This window comes from Pelophylax lessonae (genome assembly GCF_965119305.1).
Source record: "Pelophylax lessonae genome assembly, chromosome: 3".
In the NCBI taxonomy this organism is placed as follows: Eukaryota; Metazoa; Chordata; class Amphibia; order Anura; family Ranidae; genus Pelophylax; species Pelophylax lessonae.
The window spans coordinates 369,437,447-369,464,179 of NC_138770.1; the positions used below are offsets into that span (position 1 = coordinate 369,437,447).

At 41.0% G+C, this 26,733-nt stretch overlaps 1 protein-coding gene across 1 annotated transcript in view; it reads right to left on the reverse strand.

Annotated features, from left to right (window-relative positions):
* Nucleotides 1–25,500, reverse strand: part of LOC309550842 (gamma-aminobutyric acid receptor subunit rho-1-like) — a 171,517-nt gene extending 146,017 nt beyond the window's left edge. The window contains exon 1 of the mRNA XM_082251198.1: nucleotides 25,042–25,500. Coding sequence (XP_082107324.1) covers nucleotides 25,042–25,166 — 125 coding nt within the window. The 5' untranslated portion in view covers nucleotides 25,167–25,500. The remainder of the gene's footprint in view (nucleotides 1–25,041) is intronic.
* Between the last annotated feature and the right edge of the window lie 1,233 nt (nucleotides 25,501–26,733).

Consider the following 26,733-nt stretch of genomic DNA (forward strand, 5'->3'; position numbering starts at 1 on the left):
ACCTCAGGAAGTACCACCATGGCTAACAGAAGATAGACTTAGAACTAAACTAGAGAAACTCAACATAAATAAATCACCGGGACCGGATGGCTTGCACCCGAGGGTTCTTAAAGAGCTTAGCCAGATGATTGCCAGACCATTATTCTTGATCTTAAAGGATAGTTTACGGACGGGTATGGTGCCAGCTGATTGGAAAAAAGCCAACGTGGTACCAATATTTAAAAAAGGGCAGAGATATATCCCGGGTAACTATAGGCCGGTCAGCCTAACATCAGTAGTCTGCAAGATTTTGGAGGGGATGTTAAGGGACCACATACAAGACTTTAGTAATGAAAATGGTATTATTAGTAGTAATCAGCATGGATTCATGAAAAATCGTTCTTGCCAAACCAATCTATTAACCTTCTATGATGAAGTGAGCTGCCACCTTGATAAAGGTAAGCCTGTGGATGTGGTGTATCTGGACTTTGCAAAGGCCTTTGACACCGTTCCCCACAAACACTTACTGTTCAAACTAAGGAAGGTAGGTATGGACCATAAGGTGAGTACCTGGATAGAGAACTGGCTCCAGGGGAGAGTCCAGAGGGTGGTGATTAATGAGGAGTACTCGGATTGGGCGGGTGTGGAAAGTGGGGTCCCCCAGGGTTCTGTCCTGGGACCAATCCTGTTTAATTTATTCATAAATGATATAGAGGAGGGGATATCTAGTACAATATCAGTATTTGCGGATGATACTAAACTAAGCATGCCAATATCTTCTATGCAGGATGTGGAAACCTTACAAGAAGACCTGAACAAAATAACGGGGTGGGCAACTACATGGCAGATGAGGTTTAATGTTGAAAAATGTAAAGTAATGCACTTGGGCGTCAGAAACACGAAAGCAAGCTACTCACTAGGGGGGAAAACCTCTGGGGGAGTCTAGGATGGAAAAGGACCTGGGGGTACTGGTAGACAACAGGCTTGGCAGTGGCATGCAATGCCAAGCCGCTGCAAGCAAAGCCAACAGAATACTGGGATGTATAAAAAAGGGGATTCACTCCAGAAATAAAGAGATTATTCTTCCACTCTACAAGACTCTGGTCCGGCCACATCTGGAGTATGCTGTCCAGTTCTGGGCACCGGTCCTCAGGAAGGATTTGCTGGAACTGGAGAGAGTCCAGAGAAGGGAAACAAAAATAATTAGGGGAATGGAGGACATCACCAATGAGGAAAGACTACAAGCACTGAACTTATTCTCTCTGGAGAAGAGACGATTGAGGGGGGATATGATATCAATGTACAAATACTGTACTGGTGACCCTAGCATAAGGAACAAACTATTCAGAGAAAGGGAATACAATAAGACACATGGCCACTCACTAAAACTAGAGGAAAGGCGGTTTAACCCTAAAATACATAGGAGGTTCTTCACTGTAAGAGCAGTAAGGATGTGGAATTCTCTTCCACAAGCAGTCGTATCAGCAGGGAGCATCGATAGTTTCAAAAAACTGTTAGATGGGCACCTTAAAGACCACAACATAGAGGGGTACACAATGTACGGTTAACAGCAAACACACACACACATCATAGGTTGAACTGGATGGACGGATGTCTTTTTTCAACCTCACTAACTATGTAACTATGTAATAGCGCAAAGGGGAGGATTTCCCCATCCACCTCGAAAATGTGGATTGGAAAATCTGTTCAGTTTTTCTTTTATTTATTTAATCAGCCCACTGGCTGATCAAAAAAAACAAATATGATCAATGTCAATGTCAACTCCTCAATATCAATCAACTTTAAAGTGGTACTAAACCCAGGACCCTGCAGTCACTATATCTGGTCTCCCACGGTACACAGAACATGGAAATACAATTATTTTAATAAATATAAACTGATAAATACCTTTTCTAAACAGCAGTATATAGCAGTCTTGTGACTTCTATCACTGTCCAGCCGAGCACTGGTTAAGCTTGTAGGAGGAGATTTTATTCTCCTCTGACTGTCCTATGAATCTGCACGACCCCTGACCCTCTGTCTGGACAGTGCTGATTGGCCAAAAAAAAACCTCTCTAGCAATACACAACAAACTGAGCATTGCAGAGTGCCCTAAGGCTCTGTACATTTAGCAGATGAATTAGGGACTGTGGAAGAAGGAGAGGAGCAGAAAAGACAGGATCAAACAGCCTTTTTACACAATGTGCATTGTCAACCCCTTAGGTTCCACAGTGAGTATAACAAGCATGCTTTACTGCATATACAGACTGATTTTACTGTTGTAGGTTTAGTAACACTTTAAGCTGGGTATACATGTATTGAAATTTTGCCGGTCCGTTCATACCGCTCTCTGTTCAACAAATGGTCCTGCTGGAAAACTAGCATTCAGCACATGCAGGAAATGGCTGCAGCCTAGATCTGTCTATTCTGACAGGGGGGAGTCCCCCTGTCAGAATACAATAGAACAGTGGGGCAAGTCCATGCATCCACATTGTTTGCATGGATGCAGGGATCTGGGAGTTTTTTGGTTGACCAAAAAAAAAAAAAAAAAACTCAGTGTGTATAGTCAGTTTTCTCCTAAGCTGGCCATACATGGATCGAAATTCAGGTAGCTTAGCAGGAATTGGCCGAATCTGTATATGGGCTGGCTGGTTGTACAGAATACAATACAGCAGGAGGGATTCCCCCATCCACCTCAAAAGTGTGCATGGAAGAATCTGCTAAATTTTTGTAAACGCATTTAGATGCATTTAGGCGCATCAAGCACTTGAACACTAATTCATTCAATTGACCATAATAATCATTTATTCTGGCCATTGAATTATTTAACCCTCCAGAGCTAAACACACCTAGTGTTAACACGCATTTAAACTTCAAGCATTTTTTCTGCCAAAATGCTGCTGCTCCAGAACGCGCTAGCAGTGGAGGTTTTCTTTTCTGCCTGTAAATGCCTATGTGTACATGGACACATAGGCTAACACTGAGGGGCATTTAGAGGCATTAAAAAATCTCAAACGCTCTTAAGGCCTCATGCACAATGGACATTTTTACGGCTGTGTTTTCTGGCTTCAGCATGTTATCTTATGTATCCAAGCACACATAGGCTTTTATCAGTATTTTTGTGGCAGGGGTGTTTTCTGGCTGGAACCCCCTCCCACCCCCCCAGAACTAATGGATTTTAAGAGGAGTTTTTCACCTGTAAAAACGCTCTAACCCTGTTAAAAGCTTAAAAACGCTGAAAAACGCCGCTAATCAGCATTTATGAGCATTTTTGAGCCATAAGCTTCTGTGGGAGTATAGTTTTGCTAAAAAAAAAAGCTGAAAACACAAATGCTAAAAAGCGCTACTGCAAAAATGCTGCAAAACTCATTCTACAGCTACTGCTTTCAACAGCTAACACTACTGGGATTTTTATAACGTCCAGTGTGCATGAGGCCTAAAAGTGGCATTTATACCATTCACAGCTGGTTATATTTTGCATCTGCTGATAATAGTTTTGTGTACAGAGAGCGAACAACTTTTCAACCAAATACCAATACATTTGCATATCAACAAGGTTAAGTGGAAAACAAGCAGAAAGCGTAGGGCCATCAACATGCCAGTGCTCCAGATAATGCAATCAGGATCACAGTTAAGCAGTCGACTCTGACATAATTGAAACCTAAAATCCTAAAGTCTGCCACAGACATTAGAGGGCAGTAGGACATAAGGGCACAATCTGATTGTCCACAGGCAGCTATGGTGGACAGCACAAATGATTTGTTCTTTATCCTCCCTAGCAGACAGAAGGAGGCATCAGTAAATCAGGAGAAAGCAAAAGTGATTGGAAAACATCTTACAATATACCAGATTACATCCCCTCCTGACATAGCTTGGTTTGCAAGACCATGATAGACATTAGATGATTGCCCAATGTATCCTAAAACAGCTAGATCGAGAGATTATCATTTGATTTTTTTGTGTTTCTTGATGCTGGAAAGTGAATCTATCTGATAATTTATTACATCTGATTATTTCTGATAATTTATCAAATCTCACCAACTGTTGTCATCACAGGAGTTCCCACTACCTCATTGTCCCAAACAAGCAATGGTGGACAGAACCAGAATTGGGAATTATGGGAGAGGGAATTTGCTGTATGTGCATAAAAAAAAAAAATCAGGTGTTGATTTAGATGGTCCAGCTTCACCTCTCTCTAAATCTCACTTTTGAGCAGGCTGACTCTTTAACCACTTGCCTTCTGTGCACTTAAACCCCCTTCCCATCCAGACCAATTTTTAGCTTTCAGCGCTCTCACACTTTGACTGACAATTGCACGGTCATGCTACACTGTACCCATATGAAATTTTTATCATTTTTTTCACACAAACAGAGTTTTCTTTTGGTGGTATTTAATCACCTCTGGGTTTTTTATTTTTTACAAAAAAAAAAAGAAAAAAGACAGAAAATTTTGAAAAAAAAAAAGTTTTTCTTATTTTCTGCGAGTAAATTTTGAAAATAAATACATTTTTCTCCTTCACTGATGTGCGCTGATGAGGCGGCACTGATAGGCTGCACTGATAGGCACTGATGAGGTGGCACTTATGGGCACTGATGAGGTGGCACTTATGGGCACTGATGAGGAGGTACTAATATGCCGCACTGATGAGCACTGATAGGCAGCACTGATGAGCACTGATAGGCGGCACTGATGAGCACTGATAGGCGGCACTGCTGGGCACTGAGAGGTGGCACTGCTGGGCACTGAGAGGTGGCACTGAGAGGTGGCACTGCTGGGCACTGAGAGGCGGCACTGACGGGCGGCACTGATGAGCACTGATAGGCGGCACTGATGGGCACTGGCGGATGGCACTGATGGACACTGACGGGTGGCACTGATGAGCACTGATGGGCAGCACCATCAGTGCCCACACTCAGTGCCCATAGTGCTGCCAGTCAGTACTCATCAGTGCCTAGATGAGCAGGCACTGATGGGCACTGACTGGCAGCACTATGGGCACTGATGGGGGGGGCACTGTAGGCGGGCACTGTGGGCAATTTGTGTATGTGTTTTACCTTTTGTAATCAGGGCACTGGTGATCGGTGCCCTGATTACATTTCTTCTGTGTCCCCGGCGCTGTGAGGCTCCCCCTCCTTCCTCACACTGCAGACTCCGTGTGAGGAAGGAGCGCCGGTGTAACGTGGGAATTACCTACCCCGTGAGAATTACCTACCCTCGTCACTTCCGGCCAGAAACAGCTGAGCAGCGCAGCAGTGCGCATGCTCAGAGCCCCAGATACCTAATGGAAGAACAGAGGAGCTTACTAGTGCGCATGCGCACTAGTATGAAACGATCACGGTGTACCGTGAGAAAAACCTACCGACGCGGCACTTACATAAAACAGCTGTGCTGAAATACGAGTCATCTCCGCTCCTATCCCGGTCACTTCCCTGCTCTCGGCAAGTAAATATAAAAGCAGCTTTCGGCTCCGTGATTTATGTTTTCATACAGCCGCCGCCGCTTTTATATTTACTATCCGAGAGCAGGGAAGTGACCGGGACAGGAGCGGAGATCACTCGTATTTCAGCACAGCTGTTTTAATGTACCCGCTGCATTACATACAGTGCCGAGTACCGGAAGTGACGAGGGGTAGGTTTTTCTCACGGGTAGGTAATTCTCACGGAACACCGGCGATGAGAGATGATCTCATATGTTTACATATGAGATCATCTCTCATTGGACGGTCCGATCACGTGGTGAATGGCCGATGTGATTGGCCATTCACCACGATCTGTGATCGGCTGTGTCCAAGGGACACGGCCGACACAGATTTTCCCCGATGCGCGCTCTCGGGAGCGCGCGGGGAGACTGCTTCTGGGAGGCCGTTTAAAAACGGCCTCCCGAAAATTCGAGTCCGCGCTGCAGCTGTATATAGGCTATAGCGCGGACCGGAAGCAGTTAAAGAGAAACTGTAACACAACACCACCCTCCCTGATTTCATAAGTATTTGTAAAAAATAAACGGTTTCCATACACTTTTTTCTTGCCATCTTCAGGACACTTCAGTGGTGTCATAGGTCCTTCTTTTCTGCTCTTGGCAGTGGCACGGTCAGTCCTTCATATCAGACTGTGTAGTGGTCCCATAATGACATGTAAGCTCCTTCAGTACTGTGATGATACACCCTCAGTGGACCTGGTATTGACTGTCTAGGCCAGTGATGGGGAACCTTGGCACCCCAGATGTTTTGGAACTACATCTGGGGTGCCAAGGTTCACCATCACTGGTCTAGGCTCACAGGAAGTAGAACACGGAAGAGAGGCAGCAACTGGGAGTGGCGAGTCTGTAGAGGACAGTGTTAGAGATGGGGTACGCATCCCCCAGATGGCTCGGTGAACAAGAAAATATTTTTTTCCAGCCCAGCTTCCTTTGTATATACATTCCAGTGATTAGCCTTAGCTCTTGGGCCCCTGGCACATGCTCCAAGTTAAGGAAAGTCCCAAATGAAGAGACGCTCCAAATACACCTGCTGCACAGGCAGAGTCCAGTAGAAAAGAGAGTCCTCTGGAAAGCTGAACCAAATATTTATTATCTTCCCAAACCATAACTCTGAACAACACCCTCAGGGATTGGTTGGGTTTCTTAAAGTGGTTGTAAACTCTCACATATACCCAGTGAAGTGATTGGCCTCAGGTGATAAGCAGAGATAAAACAAATCCTCCTACATAAGTTGTACCTGTGTGAAGGAATGTGATGAACACTTGTGAATTAAGCAAAATGTCTATTTTCTATGTGCATTTTTCTATACCTGTACATATCTTTTCCCTGTCGTCCTTACTCAAAATGTCCGTTACTAGATACCCCCCCCACCACCGAGATGGAATGTTAGAAGAAAGATGGAGCCTTGGCACAGTGCCTTCAAAAGAAGATAACATTTATAAACTCGAAGGGGACCACGTTATAATGGACATGACTAATCAGAAAGCTGCAAATAATCAGTATTATGCTAACATTATGCTTATGACGTACTAACATATGACACCGCCTACTAACTATATAATAGGCTGTCCATTAGAAATAAACAGGAAGTATCATTTACCTGAACAATGTGTGTCAATCTGTGATATCCTCGTGCATGCACTCTAATTACCTATTTAATTAGATCCAGTAGCAGAAATCTATTTTGAACCTGATTGAGGTTCGCAAAACCATTACACCTGTTTATCTTCATCTGTCTGTCCTCTACATCCATTCAAAGTGCAGAATTTACAATGGATCTCTCAGCTCTGAAAAGCAGGGGGCGAAGAGATGAAGTTACATCAGTGAGGAGAGCTCTGAGAGCTCATTGGAGGGAAGGGACACCCCCCTCCACAAAGCACACAGAAACAGAGCTGAGGCAGGTCAATCTGCTGGAGCTCCCTCCCCTGTCACCATTTTTCTTTTGGTTTTAAGAAAACCTGTCAGAAATGACTTATGCCGATAGCAGAGAAACAAAGCAGTAGACATAAATGATAATTAAAGGGGTTGTAAATTTGTAAGGGGTTGTAAGGTTTTTTTTTTTATCTAGATGCACTCTATGCATTAAGATAAAAAAACCTTCTGTGTGCAGCACCCCCCCTAATACTTACCTGAGCCCATCTTTATCCAGCAATGTTTCAGGAGTTTCTCAGCTGCCCATGGACTCCCCTCTTCATTAGCTGAGACAGTAGCGTGGCACGATTGGCTCCCGCTGCTGTCAATCATCAATCAAAGTTAGTCAGCCAATCGGAAGAGAGAGGGGCGGCCCGAACTGAGGCTTCGTGTCTGAATAGACACAGGGAGCTGTGTCTCGGCTTGAGTACCCCCACAGCAAGCTGATTTTTGTGGGGGCACTCAACGGGAGGAAGAGGCCAAGAGCACAGAAGAGGGACCCGAGAAGAGGAGGATCCGGGCCACTCTGTGCAAAACCAACTGCACAGAGCAGGTAAGTATAACATGTTATTAAAAAAATGAGACTTTACAATCACTTTAATGCTCCATATTAAGACAAGCACACACTATAAAGGGATATGCTTTGTTCATATTCCATGTCTGGGGTTTACAACCACTTTAAATATCTATAACTCTTCCCATGCTGCCTATTGTAGCCTCCTTAAAGTGATTGTAAAGGTAATTTAAAAAAAAATAACAAACATGTTTCACAGAAGTTTTGCACGGAGCAGCCCTGATCTTCCTCTTCTCGGGTCCCCCGCTGGCGTTCCTGGCTTCTGCCCTCTGCTGAGTTCCCCCATAGCTGCTTGCTATTGGGGCAGTCATGCAGGCTTGCTCCTAAGCAGTGCTCTGTGTGTCCATTGGAACACACAGTGTGGCCCGGCCCTGCCCTGCCCATTGCTCCTTTCTGGCTAGCTGTGATTAACAAATGGCTCCTGCTGCTGTGTCTGAGCCAGTAAGGAGAGAGAGAGAGAGAGAGAGAGAGAGAGAACAGCAATGCTGCTCTCATGCACAGAGCTGGATTGACATCTGACTCAGGTAAGTATGTAGGGGGGGCGCTGTACAGAATGCATTAAGGTAAAAAGCCTTCTTCCTTTAGAACCACTTTAACAGTTACAGGTAGAAGCAATTAACCCACTGAGAAAAACTAAACAATGGTTCAGGATGGTTAAAGCCTAGCATCGACACATACAAAATTTTATTAGGGACTCTACAGCATATAGCTAGGCATAGATGGATTGAATCTCAGCGAGTTCAGCAGGCACCAGGCGAAATTCGATCCATCTATGGGCAGGCTGGTTGTAGCCTAAAGAGTGGTGAATGTAAATGATAAGGTGTGATTTATGTGATTTATTCTCAGCACTGGCACATTGTCTCCTTTTTTTGCCATCTCTGGGGACACTTCCAACCCCTCCTCCTTTTTATAAAGGAGCATTGTCACCTTTATTTATTTATTAGTGCACTTAGTCACTTTAATTTTAAATTGCACTTATCAGAGTTGCACTTTACCATATTATCAATTATGGCGGATATCTGTTTTACTTTATTTATGAATTTATTTGTATATGAATTTTATTGTGCATTTTATTGTGCATTTTTTATATACCACCTTTTCTTGGATTTACCTTCATTGCTTTTAGCACTTTACCATTTACATATTTCGTATATTGTCTTCAGCACCTTATCATTTACATTCACCACTCTTTATTGGATCATTGGTATTTTGTACACATTCACGGATCTACATTTATTCATTTACACTACTCCATTGTGGCAGCGCCAAGAACCTTCCCCTTTTCCATTTTTTTACTACTAGTATATTGCCCCTTTTAGAGACATATACCGTACTTTTATTGAAGGTAGGCTGCAGCCACCCTCCCCATTTTTCCATCAGCGCGGATTTCTTTACATTTTCAATTATTACCGAATAACTGACAGCGGCTTTATCTTGGAGCAGTGCTGTCATTTTTCTTGCAGCATTCATGTTAAGTTGATCCTCATTACAAGGCTCCACCCCTTCCTTGCTGCTCAGAAAACAGAAGACAGATAGTGCTAATACTTTGAAAAAAAAAATTATTTTAACTATTTTTGGATGAATTGGGTATTAGACCAGTTAAAAGAAGGTGTGTACAGGGTGGCTAGTAATTATCAGCCTCTGGGTTTACATCTGCTTTAACATTAACGTATATTGCTGAAATTGAATGTATGACATATGATGTATGACCAGCAGACAGAGTTTTCTTTTTATACAAGAACATGCAAAATGCTTGCAGAGAAATGTAGCAAATTCCTACAGTATGCATGCATTTTCTTAAGCTTATGCTATGCAAAGCATCAGTTAACCACCTAAAAAACAGGCCTCTTTTTGACACTTATTGTTTACAAGTTAAAATCAATATTTTTTGCTAGAAAATTACTTAGAACCCCCAAACATTATATATATATACAGTATATATATATACTTTTTTTTTTTTTTTTTTTTTTAGCAGAGACCCTAGAGAATAAAATGGAGATCATTGCAACACTTTATTTGCACAGCGGTCTTACAAACGCAATTTGTTTGGAAAAAATACACTTTTTTAATTAAAAAATATGAAAACAATAAAGTTAGCCCAATTTTTTTCTATGATGTGAAAGATAATGTTACTCAGAGTAAATAGATACTCAAGATGTCATGCTTTAAAATTGCACACGCTCGTGAAATAGCGACAAACATTGGTACTTAAAAATTTCCATAGGCTACACTTTTTCTATAATTTCTACAGGTTACCTCACATGTGTGGTTTGAACACCGTTTACATATGTGGGCACGACTTGCGTATGCGTTCCCTTCTGCGCGCGAGCTTGAAAGGTTTGGATGAATTAAAATTTTTTAATTTTTTTTTTATTATTTATTTTACCTTTTATTTTTTATTTTTTCACTGTCCCTTTAAAAACATTTTTTGGATCACTTTTATTCATATTACAAGGAATGTAAACATCCCTTGTAATAAAAATAGGCAGGATAGGTCCTCTTTAATGTGAGATCTGGGGTCAAAGAAAAAGAAATTGTCATTTTTTTTTATTATGAAAAAAATGGGCCCTTTAAGGCCCTTGGGAGGAAGCGACATATGATGTTGCTCCGGTCCTCCAAGGCCATAGAATCAAGTGGGGGTCAGCTTGCATTCACTCGACTTCCTGCATAGGAGGGGAAAGGACCGTTTTCCACGCTACCGACTGCTCCAAAATTGACCGAAAAGCGGCGGGAGGAGGACACCTCTCCCGCTGCCCATAAAAGTGATCCCACGGCGAATCCTCCGCTGGGACCACTTTTATGTGAAGGAGGACTGCCCGCACTGTAAAAAAATACCAGGGTTATGGCATCTATCTGCTGCCATAACCCCGGTATTTAATGTCAAAATAACGATGTAAAACTGCGGCGGGCGGTCCGTAAGTGGTTAAAGTGTTACTGAACCCACAAAAGTAGAATCATTCTGGATATGCAATAAAGCATGCTTGTTATACTTGTTGTGGAACCTAAGGGGTTAATCCTCTGTACTGTTTAAAAAGGCTGTTTTATCCTAGAACAGAGGCTTGGGAACAAGCTGCACATGCTCAGCTTGGTGTGTATTGCTAGAGAGTTTTTATTTTTCTTGGGAGAGTGCATATAATCAGCACCGGGCCAATCAGCACTGTCAAGACAGAGGTTCAGGGGTCCTGCAGCCTTATAGGATAGTCAGAGTAGAATGAAAACTCCTCCTACAAGCTTTAACCAGACACTGATAGAAATCTCAAGACTGCTCTAGCTGCTGATGAGAAAAGGTATATAGCAATTTATATTTACTATAATAATTGCATTTCCATGTTCTTTGTACTGTGGGAGACCAGATACCGGTAACACTTCCAACGCATTTAAGTTGAAAACCCAAGTGTGAGAACTGAGACAATGACCATTCCGGCATCTTTGGTTTGTTTTGTTTATTTTGTAATGGGGATGGGAGAAGGGAATGAGTGGGATACTTCTCTGGCTCAATTAGGTTCAACTGGGACACTGTACAGAAAAATGCCTTTTAGTGCTGTGTCTTGATGCCAGCTGAATGCCGGCCAACGCTTCCTGGCGCTTGAAGATACTGTTCTGCTGAACTGTGCTGAAACTTTGACTTTAATACTCAGATTAACTCAGAGGATCCAGGACTGTAAGACATTTTTACTCCTGACACTCTGTTTACCTCAAATGTCCGGTGAACAGCTCCCTCCAGTCCTTCACTGACTGAGGTAGCTCCTTGTAACTGCTTGTGCTGCTGCAACTCTCAACACTGTACACTTCACACTGTACACTTAACTCTTCAGGGCCCAACCGCTGGCACCAACTCTACACTTTAGGGTCCTCTTGCTAGGCACCCCCTCTAACACTTCAGGGTCCTCTCACTAGGCACCCCCTCTAACACGTCAGGGTCCTCTCACTAGGCACCCCCTATCCCTGGGACCTTCACCGGAGTGATCCCTTCTACACTTCAGGCGGACCCTCAGGGGCAATTCACAGTACTCACGAACTTGGCATGCTTTCCTGGAACTGAACCCCTCTATCTCCACTGGTCCTCAGCACAACGGATCCTCTCTGCAGCTCAGCTCAGCTCTCTCGCTGGACTCTCAGGCAGTCACCTGAGACACCCGTTCCTTCTGACAGGAGGAGAGACAGCTGTACCCTCCCTCCTGGGATGCTGCTTCCCGCCAAAGACGCTGCATCATGCGTTCCCCTCAAACTTATACCCACTCCCAGAATCCTCTGTGGCAGAATCTGCCTTCTTTGGTAGATACAGGCCTGAATGAGCCACTGATTGGGTTTCCTCCACTGCCCAATGAGAATCCTCTCATGGAGCCAGTGGGGACACTCCCCTCTCAGCAGTCACACCTGGGAGACATGACAGCCCAGCTGAAAATCATGACCCTGCTGTTAGGCAGCCAAGGCCCATTATGCTTTTACCTAGCACCTACTTTGTAGGGTGCTACACTAATTTCCTACTTTGTAATATATGCATATTCTCATATGTCTGCTATTGTATTTTTAGACCATTGTACCCGAAGAAGGAATTTATTTATATTCCGAAACATGTTGGGAATCTTTGTGTTAACTCCATTTGTTGGTTTGGCCGCTGGCTATTTGAGACCAACCCCAACCCCAAACATGAGTGGTAGGGTACTGGACTTCTGTATCTGTATGGCGATTTTATACTGTTTTAAACATATACCTGTGATGTTTATCACTATTTTACTATATCGCTATAAAATGTATTGATTTTACTATTGTATTCTTATTACTTATGCCATCAACTGCCGTTAAAGTCCCAGTGGGGTTCTTTTCTTGTTTCACTTGTGTAGATAGGGATGTGGCAATTAGTCTTTGGACTCTTACAACACTGAGCCACATATTGTATGTTTGTCAGGGAATAATCAAAGAACAAAATGACAAATGCAATATTCTAAACAATGCCGATAAACTAATAAATATGGAAAATAGTAATAAACATTTTTTTCTGCCATACTGGAAAATTATTCTGTGCAAATCAACATTTTCAGCAAATGGTTTTGCTACAACAGTACAGAGCATTTACAATAAATAACTATGGGATGTTTGCTTTAGCAGAGGAAGGTATCATAAACCATGATCAATCACTCTGAACCATATAAAATATTTCAAAATATGTTTCTTTTTTTAATCTACTTAAGATTATTTGGATAGTCAATATTCAATAAATTTTGTTGAGCATTCCTCAGTTCTTTGTTGGGTCCTCTGAAAGATCAAACCATGTATGTCCAGCATTACGCATGACAGATACAGAAACTGCTCACTGGTCTACAGAGGTATCTGGTATTTAAAGAGCTCTAATCTGCTCATATATGCCACATATAAACAAGCAGATGGCTGCCAGAGCACACACTATTCAACAGTGTTCCTCCTATACTGGTGTCCTCCTCTCTCACAGCACTACTTGCCACAATTCTACATCCTGATTCCTCATTCATACTTTTATTGCACAAATCAAGAACTGGAGCAGACCAACTCACTTACACACTGACTCTACTAGGGTAGCCTCCAAATCCTTGAAGAACAGCATTCTATATTTTCGGAATACATGTAAACTCAATCACCACAATCCTGTAAAAGCTCTAACACGTTAAAGAAATTTTAAGTCTAAAGTTCGTATATTTTAAACTTGCAAATTTTATTGAAATAATGAGTTAGTCGGTCATGAAAGTCCTTGTTCAGGCACTTCCAGTTATGGGATGACAAAGTCCTGTCCCCACATCCATTTTTGCTCCAAACCTGCCACACAATCTGTTGAAATACAATGTTCATTTGTATTTTGTGCAATAACTACATCAGCCAGTTTGATGCCAGTGTTTTTAGGTTTGTAGCTGTGCTCTGTGGTAAAACTCTATGTCTTTTCTCAGAATAGTAAAGTTTCCTGTCTGCAGTTAGGCAGCAAAGCCTGTGGACTGTGCACTGTCTGTTCTGTAAGGCTATATACAGAATTTCTAACATAATCTTCTAATGGTGGCTAGATGAAGCCATTTCAAAACATAATACATAAGTATAGTCCAGGCATCACTAAATGGCAGACCCCTGGCCAGATTCAGACCCAGTAACAGATTATCGGCCCCTGCATAGCCCAGACACCCACCCAGACACCCAGTCATAACCTGCTACAGGAAGTGCAAGATGCAGCAACAGAAAGAAGACTGCAAAAGAAAAAAAAATGACCAGTAACACAGCTGCAAAAAAACTTTCATTTGCAAATCTGATAAACCAGAACTACCAATCTTTGAAATTCAAGATGTAAATGCTGCTAATAAGAGAAGGTATGTGGAAATGTATAAATAAAGTCACGCCAGAACACCCTTCAGATAAGTGGATTGACAAAGACCAAAAAGCATAGAGCACAATTTCTCTTCGCATAGAAGATGATCAAATAATACATATATATATGTAAGTGTGAAACTGCTAATGAAATGTGTGAAGGATTAGAAGGTGTATGACAGAGTTAATATCAGGAATAAACTATTTGATTAGAAAGCTTTGCCAAACCAAGCTGATGAAAGCCCAGGATATATAGGATTAAATAAGGCACACCTTGGAAATGGTTGAACACCTGGGAGGTATAGGAGAAGAAATAAAAGATTTTCATGTTGAAGCACTATTACTCAGGGGCTTAACAAAAAGTTATGAAATACTTGTCACAACACTTGATGCATGTCCAGATGATGAACTGACATTGGAATATGTTAAGGGCAAACTTGGGGATGAATATAAGCGTAAAACAGAAAGCATTAATAGTGGGAGTTCTTCTGTTGAAGAGTTTTCTTCAAATATGAAAAATAGGAATAAAAGTCACATGAAAAATGACAGAAATTTATTTAATCACCTTGACCAGAGTACAACAGAAACAAATCACCACAGCTAATGGGCAAACAATGGAATCAGGAATAGGGGACGATTTCCCATAGTTTCACTAGAAAGATACTGTGAAAAATGTCCTCTATGTCCCTGCTCTTGAAACTAACCTTTGTTCAGTGAAGAAACTCACAAAACAAGGCAATGTAGTGACCTTCCAAGATGACAGTCGTGCCATCACAAAAGGAGATATCTTACTTGCAAAGGCTAAAATTACAGATGAATTGTATCAGCTGAACTGCAATGAGGTGGTTAATACTGCCAAGGAGGATAAACATTCAAACTCCATTCACACATGACACAGACGACTTGGGCACAGAAGCCCTGACATAATAAAGAAGTTGACGGAGAATGACTATGCGAGTGGAATAAAAATGAGTCCATGTGATCAAACAATGAAATGCACAAGCTGTATAAAAGGAAACATGACAAGAAAAGCCTTTCCAAAGTAGAGTAACAGCAAAGTTAAGAAACCTTTGGGCTTAAAGCGGAGTTCCACCCAAAAGTGGAACTTCCACTGATCTGTTCCCCCCCCCCCTCCAGTGACACATTTGGCACCTTTGGGGGGGGGGGGGGTAACGGGTACCTGTTTTTGACAGGTACCCTTCCCCACTTCCAGGAGGCACTGACCCTCAGAAGTTCGGGCCCCTCCTCCTTTCCCTGCCTTTGGGCCAATTAGAAAGCATAGCGCACTTCATGCATGCACAGTAGGGAACCAGCTGTGAAGCCGAAAAGGCTGACAGTTTCCCTTATTACGAATGGCAATGGCAGCACCTGACAGCCAATCCGAAAATTGGCTGAGTCTGTATAAAGCCAAAGTGATCAGCAGTATCAGGTTTTCACCCTCAGTGCTTTGCCTCCACCAAACATACAAAGTGCAAAGTCACCAGAGTTCTGTGTAAAATATAGAACAGCAAAACAAGTTTATTAATCTCTGATCCTCCTCTTGGGGATGTATGTGATATTTGTTGGCTGATCTTCCCATCCATTTAAAGGGACATCAGAGGAACTGCTTTCTCTCAGCCAACCAAAAACAAGGAAATCACCAACACCAGAGAGAAAATACTCATAGTGTAGTATTTATTAATATAAAAATATGAACTAAAAACTATAAAACGACAATGATCCACATGAATAAAATGCTTTAGCATAGATAGGTAAGTATTTAGAACTTACATCAGATGCCTAAGATAGGACAAATTCACTTCCTGGTCTTCTTTATAATGGCGCTGGTGCAACTTCCTGTCCCCTGATCTATTCTATTCTAGTGCTTTAGGCCACAAAAATATGGCATCAGCAAGGAAGTTACATCATGGACTACACTAGTATGGCGCCGGGACCAGAAATTATGTTCCGCTGCCCGTGCTGTCTCGATTCCCTGGAATTCTGATATTCAGTGAGGGCTCCATATATAAGAGGACACATCACTTGGTAAATTCATGCTTCTGATGATGTGCGTGGTGCAAAATGGCCGTAGAGCATGATTTACATACCTGAGGTCCAGCCACCATTTTGTGTTCAGTATGGCGGCACCTTATGTAAGTTTTTTTCATCAGCCCTATGCTTCTTTTGCACTTTATATGGACTACTTGAATCAGTTGCTATATACGCAAGGTACAGCTGCCATTCCTCATTTTGTGGCTTGGTGGCATCTGATGTAAGTTGTAAATACTTACCTAACCATGCTAAAGAATTTTATTCATGTGGATCATTGTTGTTTTATAGTTTTTGGTTCATGTTTTTATATTAATAAATACTACACTATGAGTATTTTCTCTCTGGCATTGGTGATTTCCTTGTTTTTGGTTGAATGAGATCCTTTTCCTTCGATGGCCCTTTAAATGGATGGGAAGATCAGCCATATCTAACGATTATCACATACATCCCTAAGAGGAGGATCAGAGATTATTGAACGTGTTTTGCTGTTCTATATTCTAGACAGACCTGGTTCTGGTGAGTTTCCACTTTGTATGTTTGGTAGAGGCAAGGCACCAAGGCAGAGGCGTAATTAGAACCTTCAGGGCCCCGGTGCAAGAAACCATGAAGGGTCCCCCTGAAACCCTGGCCGGGGCCCTTCCCTTCAAGCCTGGAGCTCTTCCCACTGATCCTAGAGCCTTTTACTCTCGTTGTGGGGCCCTTTATTTCGGTCCCACAGCGGGACCCTTTCACGAGTTCTGTAGTGGGCCCCCTTCCTGCCATCTTGGGGCCTCCCCACGGTGGTGGAATGCCAGGGCCCGGTTGCAAATGTGACCTTTGTGATCCTGGAAGTTCACCCACTGTTGTCAGTAGTTTTTATTTTTTGGTGTTTTAATTGTAATATTTTTTATCATTTTATTTTTTTACAATGTCACTGACTATGACTGGCCATATACTATACAAAAAAGCAGCCTAAATTCGGTAATTTGGACAGTTTGTTAATTTTTCGGCCAGTTAATGGGCACAAATCGGTTACGATGTTTTTGAGCCGAAAAAACGAAGGACAAGTTTGGAAATTTTCTGTCGAACGAACGATAAATTGAAAGGTTGATGTGTTTCTTGTCCAAACTTTGCACTAGGTATATGTGAAAAAACAAACAAAAAACCGATTCATTTATGTCCATTGCATGATTTATAGGTCATTAAATGATGGCACAATTGTTTGCTCTCTTGGCCGAGTGTTTGTTTTTCAAAAAGGAGCTTGAACGATTTTTCGTATAGTGTATGGCCAGCATAAGGCTCCATGCACACTAGCGAGTTTTTAAAGCTCCTAGAGACTGTTATTAGCAATTTTGTTCTGCTCCTAGAAGCTAAATAGTGTTATCCTATGTGTCCATGCACAAAACTTTTAGCTATTAGCATTTTTTGAGCTTCAGCATCTAACAGAACTAGCAGAGCTTCAGCAGAAAAATAATTGTTTTTGTAGAGTTTCCTGGAGAGTTTTTCCAGCAGAAATGCTCCTAAATGCTGCTAAACGCTCCTAAGCGCTACTGATAGCATTTTTTAACTTTTTTTCCCTTTTTTTATAAAAACTGCAAAAATGCTAGTAAAACGCTGATGCTCCTAAACGCTCTAAAAATGCTACTACAAAAAGCTATTACCAGCATTTTTTTTAGCTTAGTGTGCATGGAGCCTAAAACACTTTTCCTATTGCTGAAAAGATTTGGGCAAACATGGACAATCGTTAGTGAATACTATTTTGTCAAATTTTAAACAAATCTTCGCTGAAAGTTGTCAAAAACCAATGTGTTAAATACAGTGAATATGAAAAATCAAATCTAGATGAATAATTAGGAGGTGTTGGGTGAATTGTCCACCAACAATAAATATGCTGTTAAATGTCATTCAAGAGGTATTAAACCCAAAAACAAAAAAAAAAAAAAATAATATACTGCAGCTTACGGATTCTTAGATGTGATTGCATTGGTTTTCTCTCTTTTTTTTTTTCCCTTTATTTTCACCTGTTGATCCAACCAGTAAGTTCCTTTAACAGACAAAGCTGTCCAGCCGAAGCAGCAGTTAAAGTGTTGAGAAAAAAACATTTATCACTGACATGGGTGCTTTCAATGGTCATCATTTATTAATTTATGTAAGATCTTTATTCTAATTAGAAATAAAACTGTTTGCAACACTAATGGGTGGATTTACTAAAGGCAACTAGATTGTGCACTCTGCAAGTACAGTTGCACAAATTTTCCCCAGAGCTTAGTAAATGTGGTAAAGCTTAGCTGATTTCCATCATCCAATCATGTGCAAGCAAAAATGCATTTGTTTCACATTTTTGACGAACCTGATTGGGTATTTTTTTTTTACAAAGTAACGCTTTGCAATACAGTATTTAGATTTACTAAGAAAAATTAGTACACCTGCACTTGCAAAGTACACAGTCTATTTGCCTTTAATAAAACAACCCCTATTTTTTTTTTTAAACCAGTCCCTAAATTCTGTACATCTGGTGTTTAGATACACTTTGCATGTCCTAAATTAGGTCCAGAACCTTTTTAGATATTTATTTGTGAAATCTAATTTGCCACACAGGCCATTTGATAAAGATATGTGCCTTACGTTGAGACCTTTGAAACCATACTACAGAGATTGCCAGAGTTACTATTTTTGGCCTGTGCGAGTGTTATAATGCATGCACACTGCTATATATTTCCAGCACAAATAGCCATATAGCCATCTAGTACTGGTTGAGGTGGCACTGGATGAGATTGGTGATGATTATAGTATAATAACTTTTGCAAGTATTTTTGTGGTTCATTCAAGGTTGCTCTCAAGCTTTGTTCCCATTTTTGGAGAGCCTTCATGGCCCTGAGTGAATTGAAGTTTAGGAGTGCCAAATGTAAACAATCTGAAGACAAGATGTTTAAAGTTTTCTCTTTTATTTGCTCAAAAATCCATCAAAACTTCCAACATGTTTTGGTGGTTTTAACTTCCCCCTTTCTTTAGGAATTTTGTAATCATGAGAGCAGTCCTAGTTAGCATACGCAATGTCAACCATGGGACCACAACAAATATTTCACTGTGGGCCAGGTTAAAATGTAATGTAAAACATTAAACATAAGTGCCTATACTGTTTTAAATCTACTAATGCACTGTCTCTCCCTGCTCTATACTGCCTTAGTTGCTCTTACTCTTGGCATTCTACCAATTATCAGTGGGTCACTGGAGGCCAATCTGCTGACAACCTAAAGATTTACTACTGCTGAGGGGGGAGGAAGCAACAGGAAAAGTACAGTCTGTGACAATGGAGAACAGATTAGGGAGAGAGGAAAGAAAAGAAAAGCAGGAGAGGTGATAGAACAAACTCTGCTGCCAGGGAGACACAAAAGAATTACATAGTTAGTCAGGTTGAAGTCCATCTAGTTCAAATGGGGGGGGGGGGGGGAATCATACAATAATACATCATCATACAATAATACACAATCCTATACCCACAGTTGACCCAGAAGAAGGCAAAAGAACCCAGCAAAGCATGATTCAATTTGCTCCAGCAGGGGAAAAAATGTATTTCTGATTCCTGAATTGGATATTACCTGGATCAATTTGACCTATAAATGTTAGTATCCAGTTATATTATGTTCTTTTAGGAAAGCATTTTCCAGATGAGGTCTTAATAATGATTTGTACAGGAGCAAAATTATATCTCTCTCTGGAGTCTATGCCTATCCTAAAACAAGAAATTATTTTAATTCCCCCAGTTGTACTCCCCCTAGTATGTATGATGCATGCAAATTCTTAGCCCCCAAGTGCAAAGCTTTACAGTTTTCAACATTAAACCTCCTAGTTGCCCAATTAAAGAGTTACTTTAGAAGGATAGTATATTATCTTATCTCCCTGATATTCTCTCCTTTTCTCCCTTGGTATCAGCATCAGCTATGGCAGCCGTTAACCTGGGCACTGCCAGCTACTGCAGCCTTCCCCCTCTAGCCAAGCCAAGACATACAGTTAGACATGAATTACAGAAAGTGGCATATATTTTTTTTAGACTAAGGAGGGGGGGGGGTTCTCAATAAGGAAGTGGCTGCTCTGGGTTTCAACAAAATGGCAGCCCCCAACAAGAAGAAGCTAACTAAACCCCTGTTTTTAATGCATACTTTTGGACAGGTTAATTCGATTGGTTAGCAAACTGGTTGGTGAATTGAGCTGGGAATTCATTGTTTTTGTTTCACATGCGTTGCCTTTCCATGTGCTCTTTGCTATGAAGGCCAGTTATAGGTAGGGGCAGGGGCCATTTTGTTTGTTCCAACAAGAAGAAACTGGAGCAATGCTGGAGGGAATTTACGGCATACACTAATTTTGGTAGCTTAAGTAATAATGTATGTATGTATGTTCCTTGCCAAAGAACATCATTTTTTATGAAGTTGTTATGGGTAAAGTTCCACTTTAAGGGATTAAGCGATTTATTAAGCAAGGTAGGGTTTGCTCAACAGGGTCAAATTTCTCCCTGGTTTTGAAATGCTGGGACTCAGAAATACAGTATGCTGGTATTTGATGTCTGTCTTGATGGTTTTACACTATTAGCCAATCTGAAAAAGGTTAGTTAAAACACTCCAGTCAACAGGGAGCATGAGCTTTGCTAATAGCAAAGCTATAGGTCTGTCTCAGCAAGGGTTTTGTCAGACCTCTGCAGAATGTCCACTGCTTCCGCACAGAGATCAAGGTTTCTTTTCTACAGCATGCAAGCTGTGGTAGGCTTTTCTACTGTGCCTCTTTTTTTTTAATTCTGTTTATTGAATTCACAGTATAGGTACAAAAATACGCCCACACATGTGCAGGTCACAAGTATCTGCCATAGACAGTTCCAACAGAGAACAGTAGAAAACACACAGAAAAAGAAAACCAACCCAAACTGCTGCTCCTTGTGTATGTGGCTCACTAAAACCACAGAAAAGAAACATGAACTAAAACAGTGCCGCCCAGGCGTAGGCCAGATTAGGCCTCATATGGCTCTCCCCCTCGTCTCAATCTACATTAAGCATAGAAGAATAGATTAGGCAAAAAAAAAAAAAAACATCCTACAATTGAGCTGTGGAGTGATCCTGAAGCCACTTGGACCACACCTTAGTGAACTTTTTAGGTCAGCCCCTGTGTCAATACATATCCTTATACAGGGGTGGGGCTGTGTTCACCAGCTGTTGCCAAAACATAATTGTCGGAGGAGTGGGTTTTTTCCAGGTGCGGGTAATGGCCTTTTGGGCATAAAACAGAAGGAGACCCTGCTCCACTATTGTAGGGGCTAGATCTTCCACTAAGCCCAACAGGCAAATACACAGAGAGTGGGGAGAATGCAATTCCAAAGACAGAGGTGATAATGCAGGCTATGTCTTCCAAATATTGGGCTATAGCAGGGCAGGCCCAGAAAATCTCCCGGCTTATGGGGACATCTCCAACAATTCGGAGGAGGGTTTGGATCCATTTTATAAACCCTGTATGGGGTGAAATATTCCCTATGTACTATTTTGAATTTAATAAGTCTGTCTTTAAGGGAGACAAATTGTTTAAAAGAGTAGTCCCAGATGTCTGACCAGTCGTCTCCATCAAGGTCCGGTATACTCAGCTAACCATCTACCTCAGAGGGAGGTCAGTTTCGTAAGAGGGGCCATACACAGATGATTACACAGAACGGACATGGGTTTGACAGAACAATCTGATCTCTCAACTTCCTCAATCACTGATATATTTAGGCCCTGTTCACACCTGAGCGTTTTTCAGCTTGTAAAATGCTCATCCCTGAAGTCTCAAAATGCCCAACAAGGAAAATCCCATTAATTTTAATAGCCCCTGTTCATATATGAGCATTTTGTGGCCTGAAGCAAAACGCCTGAAGCACAAAAAAGTACATGAGCTTCTTTTTTGGCAGATTACAGGCATTTTTGTTAGATGTCAATGCCTGCCTTCAAACACCTGCAAAAAACGCCTGAAAAAACACCTGAAAAAACCCCCCCGAAAAAACGCCTGAAAACAATACGCTCAGGTGTAAATGGAACCTTAGCATCACAGAAGAGCTTAAAAATTGGCTACCAAAAGCATGAACTGTGGCTGCTTTTTAAAGTGAATGAACTACAAGTCTTTGCACACCTTTGTTTTGGTGCACGTGGAATGTATTTAGTGGATTTACACTGAAAGTCCAATTGAGCTTTAATAAATGATTTTCTCTTTCAGATCAATGGGTTTTTGGAACCAGGTCTGAAACCAAATAACATATTTCATAGCTGGTGGGCCTTCTTTTCTACATGATTTATATCTGAATGTAGGCTGCCATTTTATTCATACAGACGCTCATAGCTAAATCAAATCAAGATATTTGCTTGATTATAAAATGCAAAATTAGTAGCACCTGTTTATATATATGCTATAGAAGGAGGTTAGGCAAATAAAATGATTTTTTAACACCAACTCTGGAACCATTTTGATGATATTCATAGTCACCTCATCTTGCTATTTTAAAGTGTGAGGGTTATTTTTCTTTAACCCCTTTTCGCCATTTCCTCTCGGCCCTTTAAGGGGTTTCAGATGCTGGGAGGCAGGGCAGGGTTTATGATCATGTGACTACCGTGACATGATTGGAATGCTCCCGATTGCAAGAAATGACCAGGAGCTTTCTGTTAGCCACCGGTAACTGTGTCGGGAGCGCGCAGGGCCTGTGCTCTTGGCAAGGATGTGTCTGCATATTGCTATGTAGATATACGGCCTCTCTGTGCCAAGGCCCAGCCGCTGAGAGGCCACAAATTTGTGTACCGTTGGCGCCTAGGGGTTAAGGTACACTGTTGAGTCCAGTTATTCACCAATATAAGAGGAAAACTGATTAAAGTAGTTGTAAACCCTTATATACCCAGTAAAGTGACTGGCCTCATGTGATACACAGAAATGAAACAAATCCTCCTACATAAGTTGTACCTGTTTATCTGCAGTCTTCTCTTTTCTACAGCCATTCAAAGTTCAGAATTTATAAACTTGTCTGGGCATTCAGAAAAAAAAGGGGCGGAGAGCTGAAATTACACTCTACAGATCTCAGTGAAGAGAGTTCTGAGAGCTGTTTGGAGGGAAGGGACACACCCCCTTTCACACAGCACACAGGAACAGAGCTGGGGCTGTCAATCAGCTGGCGATCCCTCCCCGTCACCATTTTTCTCTTGGTGGCAGGAAAACGTGTCAGAAGTGACTCATGCACATAGCAGAGGAATGAAGCAGCAGACAGAAATGACACTTAGTGCTCCTAATTGAGACACACTATAGAGGCATATTCTTTGTTCATATTTCTTGTCTGATTTACAACCACTTTAAACTAAATGCTATTACCATGTACTGTACATATTGTATACATAAGGGCTAGTAAATTTGTAAAAGTTCCAGCTACAACTGTAACTGACTTTGAACTTTCGATGTAGACTGTGCATGCAATGCATGACCCAGTCGCCGAGCATTTCGTCTAATGAAAGATTTTTTTTTGCAAGTATTGTGCAAACTTACACACTTTTGCAAATGTTGGAGTGAAGGGAGCATTGGTGGTGCCATATGTTTTGGGTCAACCCCTGTCAACTACTCAAAGCAGGCTCAACCGAGTAGCATTGGCCAGAGCAATGCAGGGGCCTACAAATCTGCGAACATTTCCAGATCCAACTGTAAACATCCTGTTCAGATGGATGCTTTTTAAAGTTTAAATGTATGTACAGATATATACACAGGAAGACATACAACATAAATATCCATCACCAATAGCATTAGAATAGACAGTGTACATGCTTCGTATTATGCTCATGTTTCAGTGTGTAATGTAACTAAACCTGAGTCAGTAATTGTTTACCTCCTATCTGAGGTGGCTGAGCTCCATGCATTGTGGGTAAGCTCTAAACCAATTTTATGTACACAAAGCAGCCATGTTTAAGATGCATCTACCTCCAGAAAGACTTGGATGTGAAACAGGACACTAAATAGATAAAGTAACCTTCTTTCATAATTGCTTACATTAATGATACTGCTAATACCATAATGCAAATTTCCCATTGCAGCCATGTTATGTATTTTATAACATAGTGGTAACGAGAGGTCCAGCTAAATGCAGCTTCTTTACACATGTCCAGAAATGGGTCACATGTAATAAAAGCACTGATTTTCCGTACTAAATTCTAGACAATGGCTGCAGAAATACTATAATCCTGCCTCACATGTAACAATCTAATTTAACCCATCATTGTTAATCATGATAAATGTTTCACTAATACTGCATTTCAAATATCATGTAACACATATAGGAAATGGTTCAATATTATAACACGTTGGTTTACTTCTTGCTTCAACAACGTATGTCTCTCAAGTTTCATGATTTTTCAACAATTATAATTCTGCACATACGTGAGACTGTTACGTTTCATTGTTTAAAAGGCATGCACAAACATTTCAGAAGTAAACCTTGCATTAGGAAGTAGGTTAAGGGTTGAGTTAAGGAGAAGGCGTTCATTTTAACGGTTAAATAGATCCATAGATTGCTTAGGACATGCTAGCTAAAAATATAGAGATATATTAACGTTGGTATGTAAACAACAAAATTCTACTTGTTATTATTTTACTATATATTTAATAGATATGTTTAGGCTATATATATATATATATATATATATATATATATATATATATATATATATATATCATAATAAACATTTATGTTGCCAGTAGGAAGAATTTAAAGAGATAAAGTACTCACCTCCCTTGCTTATACAACTCAGGTATTACGCCTCTTGTCTGACGATGGGCTCTGCTCTCAGCGCACGCACTCCATGGCCACAAAAGAAATAGGGTACACATCCAAATAAAGCTCGTAGTCAGCATGTTACCTCGAAGTTTATGGCCCAAAAATAATCCAGATTGGAAGCACTAACACCAATTTTAGTTTTTTCTTTAAGAAATTGGTGGGTCATCTCATTATTAGAAGGATGTTTACCCATACAGAAAAGAAACGCCACTCAGTATTTAATCTGCATGCTGGGGAAAGCAATTTCCACTAAACCTATAAATCCTTCTACGTCAGATGGCTGGGATTTTAAAGCTGTGGAGAATTCGTGTCTCTTTCTGAAGCGCTTTTATGTTTGCTGCTTAGGGCAATGTAGAAAATTGTTAAAATTGAAGTTATGGAGCAGAGATCCTTGCAGAAAGCTTCAAGAGAGCAGCAGTCTTGTAATGACCTCCTGAAATCAGTCACTTGTCATTAAATGTTCTTGTAGTTGCTTATTCATAAAATTTCCAACATACATTGTGCTAATGTAGCTCATTCGATGATTACACCGCTCAAGTGGAAAGAAAATCTATTTAGCACATGGCACATTTTATGTTTCCCTTATATTTTTATATTTCTTAAATAACATTTTACAATCAAATTTTGGATAGATTATTTTTCAAATAACAATTTACAATAGTGACAGTAAATGAGTTTTTTTTATCATTTTATTTATTTCCCCTAATTACAAAATGAATAGTCACTTACTTTCACATGATTTAAACTCCTGAAAAATTACTACATAGATGAACACCAATAGGAGAGCTTTTTTGCCTGCCAAAGGATTTGTATTTTTTTTTTCATTCATGGGATAGAAGGATGCACCTTTCCATATAATAAGCAAAAACTACATATAAACTCTAAATAAAATATAGACCCTGACAGAATATTAGTGGCATAGAAATGGCCGCGGCACTTTATTTGTTTAAATAAGTGAATGAATAAAATTCATTAAATCCAGTAAAACATCAAATAGATAAATAAATAAATTAATTAATACCAAACACAGCTTAGGCAAATGACTCAAGCAAAATATAATTAAAGAATTTATCAACAAAAGTCCCCCCTTGCATCAAGGGTGACAAATCACATAAGAGTGACTGCGACAGGGTGGGAGGAAGGGGAGCCCGCCAATGGTCCAGTCAGGTGTGAGGACCCTCTGACTGAACACTCCCTTATATAGGGGAGCCCGGAAGCTTCTGAAAAGGCGCGAGTGCATCTAGCCTTCCCGCCATAACTGCGCACTATTCTCCTAAAGGGGCCACAACCTTTTATACCACAAATAGCGATATGCATAAATTCTCACCAAATTCAGAATTTATCTTCTGGCATCCACTATCCCATGTGTGTGGGCCCTGAAACTGTGCCCCTTTCATTCCTGAGAATTATACAGCCCTGTCAGACACCATAACCAGCCTGGAGACCTGTTCGTTATCTACTGCAGTTAAAGAATACAACCAGGTCTTAGCCCTACTCCTATCCTGTGACTGGAAGAAGAAGTAGAAACAGCAGATTTATACCCTCTCCTTCCATCAACATGTTCATTGTTAGCACATGGGCATTGCACCACAGCTCTATAGCTTCTTGTGCTGCTTCTGCCTCTCCTATACTATGCTCTGCATA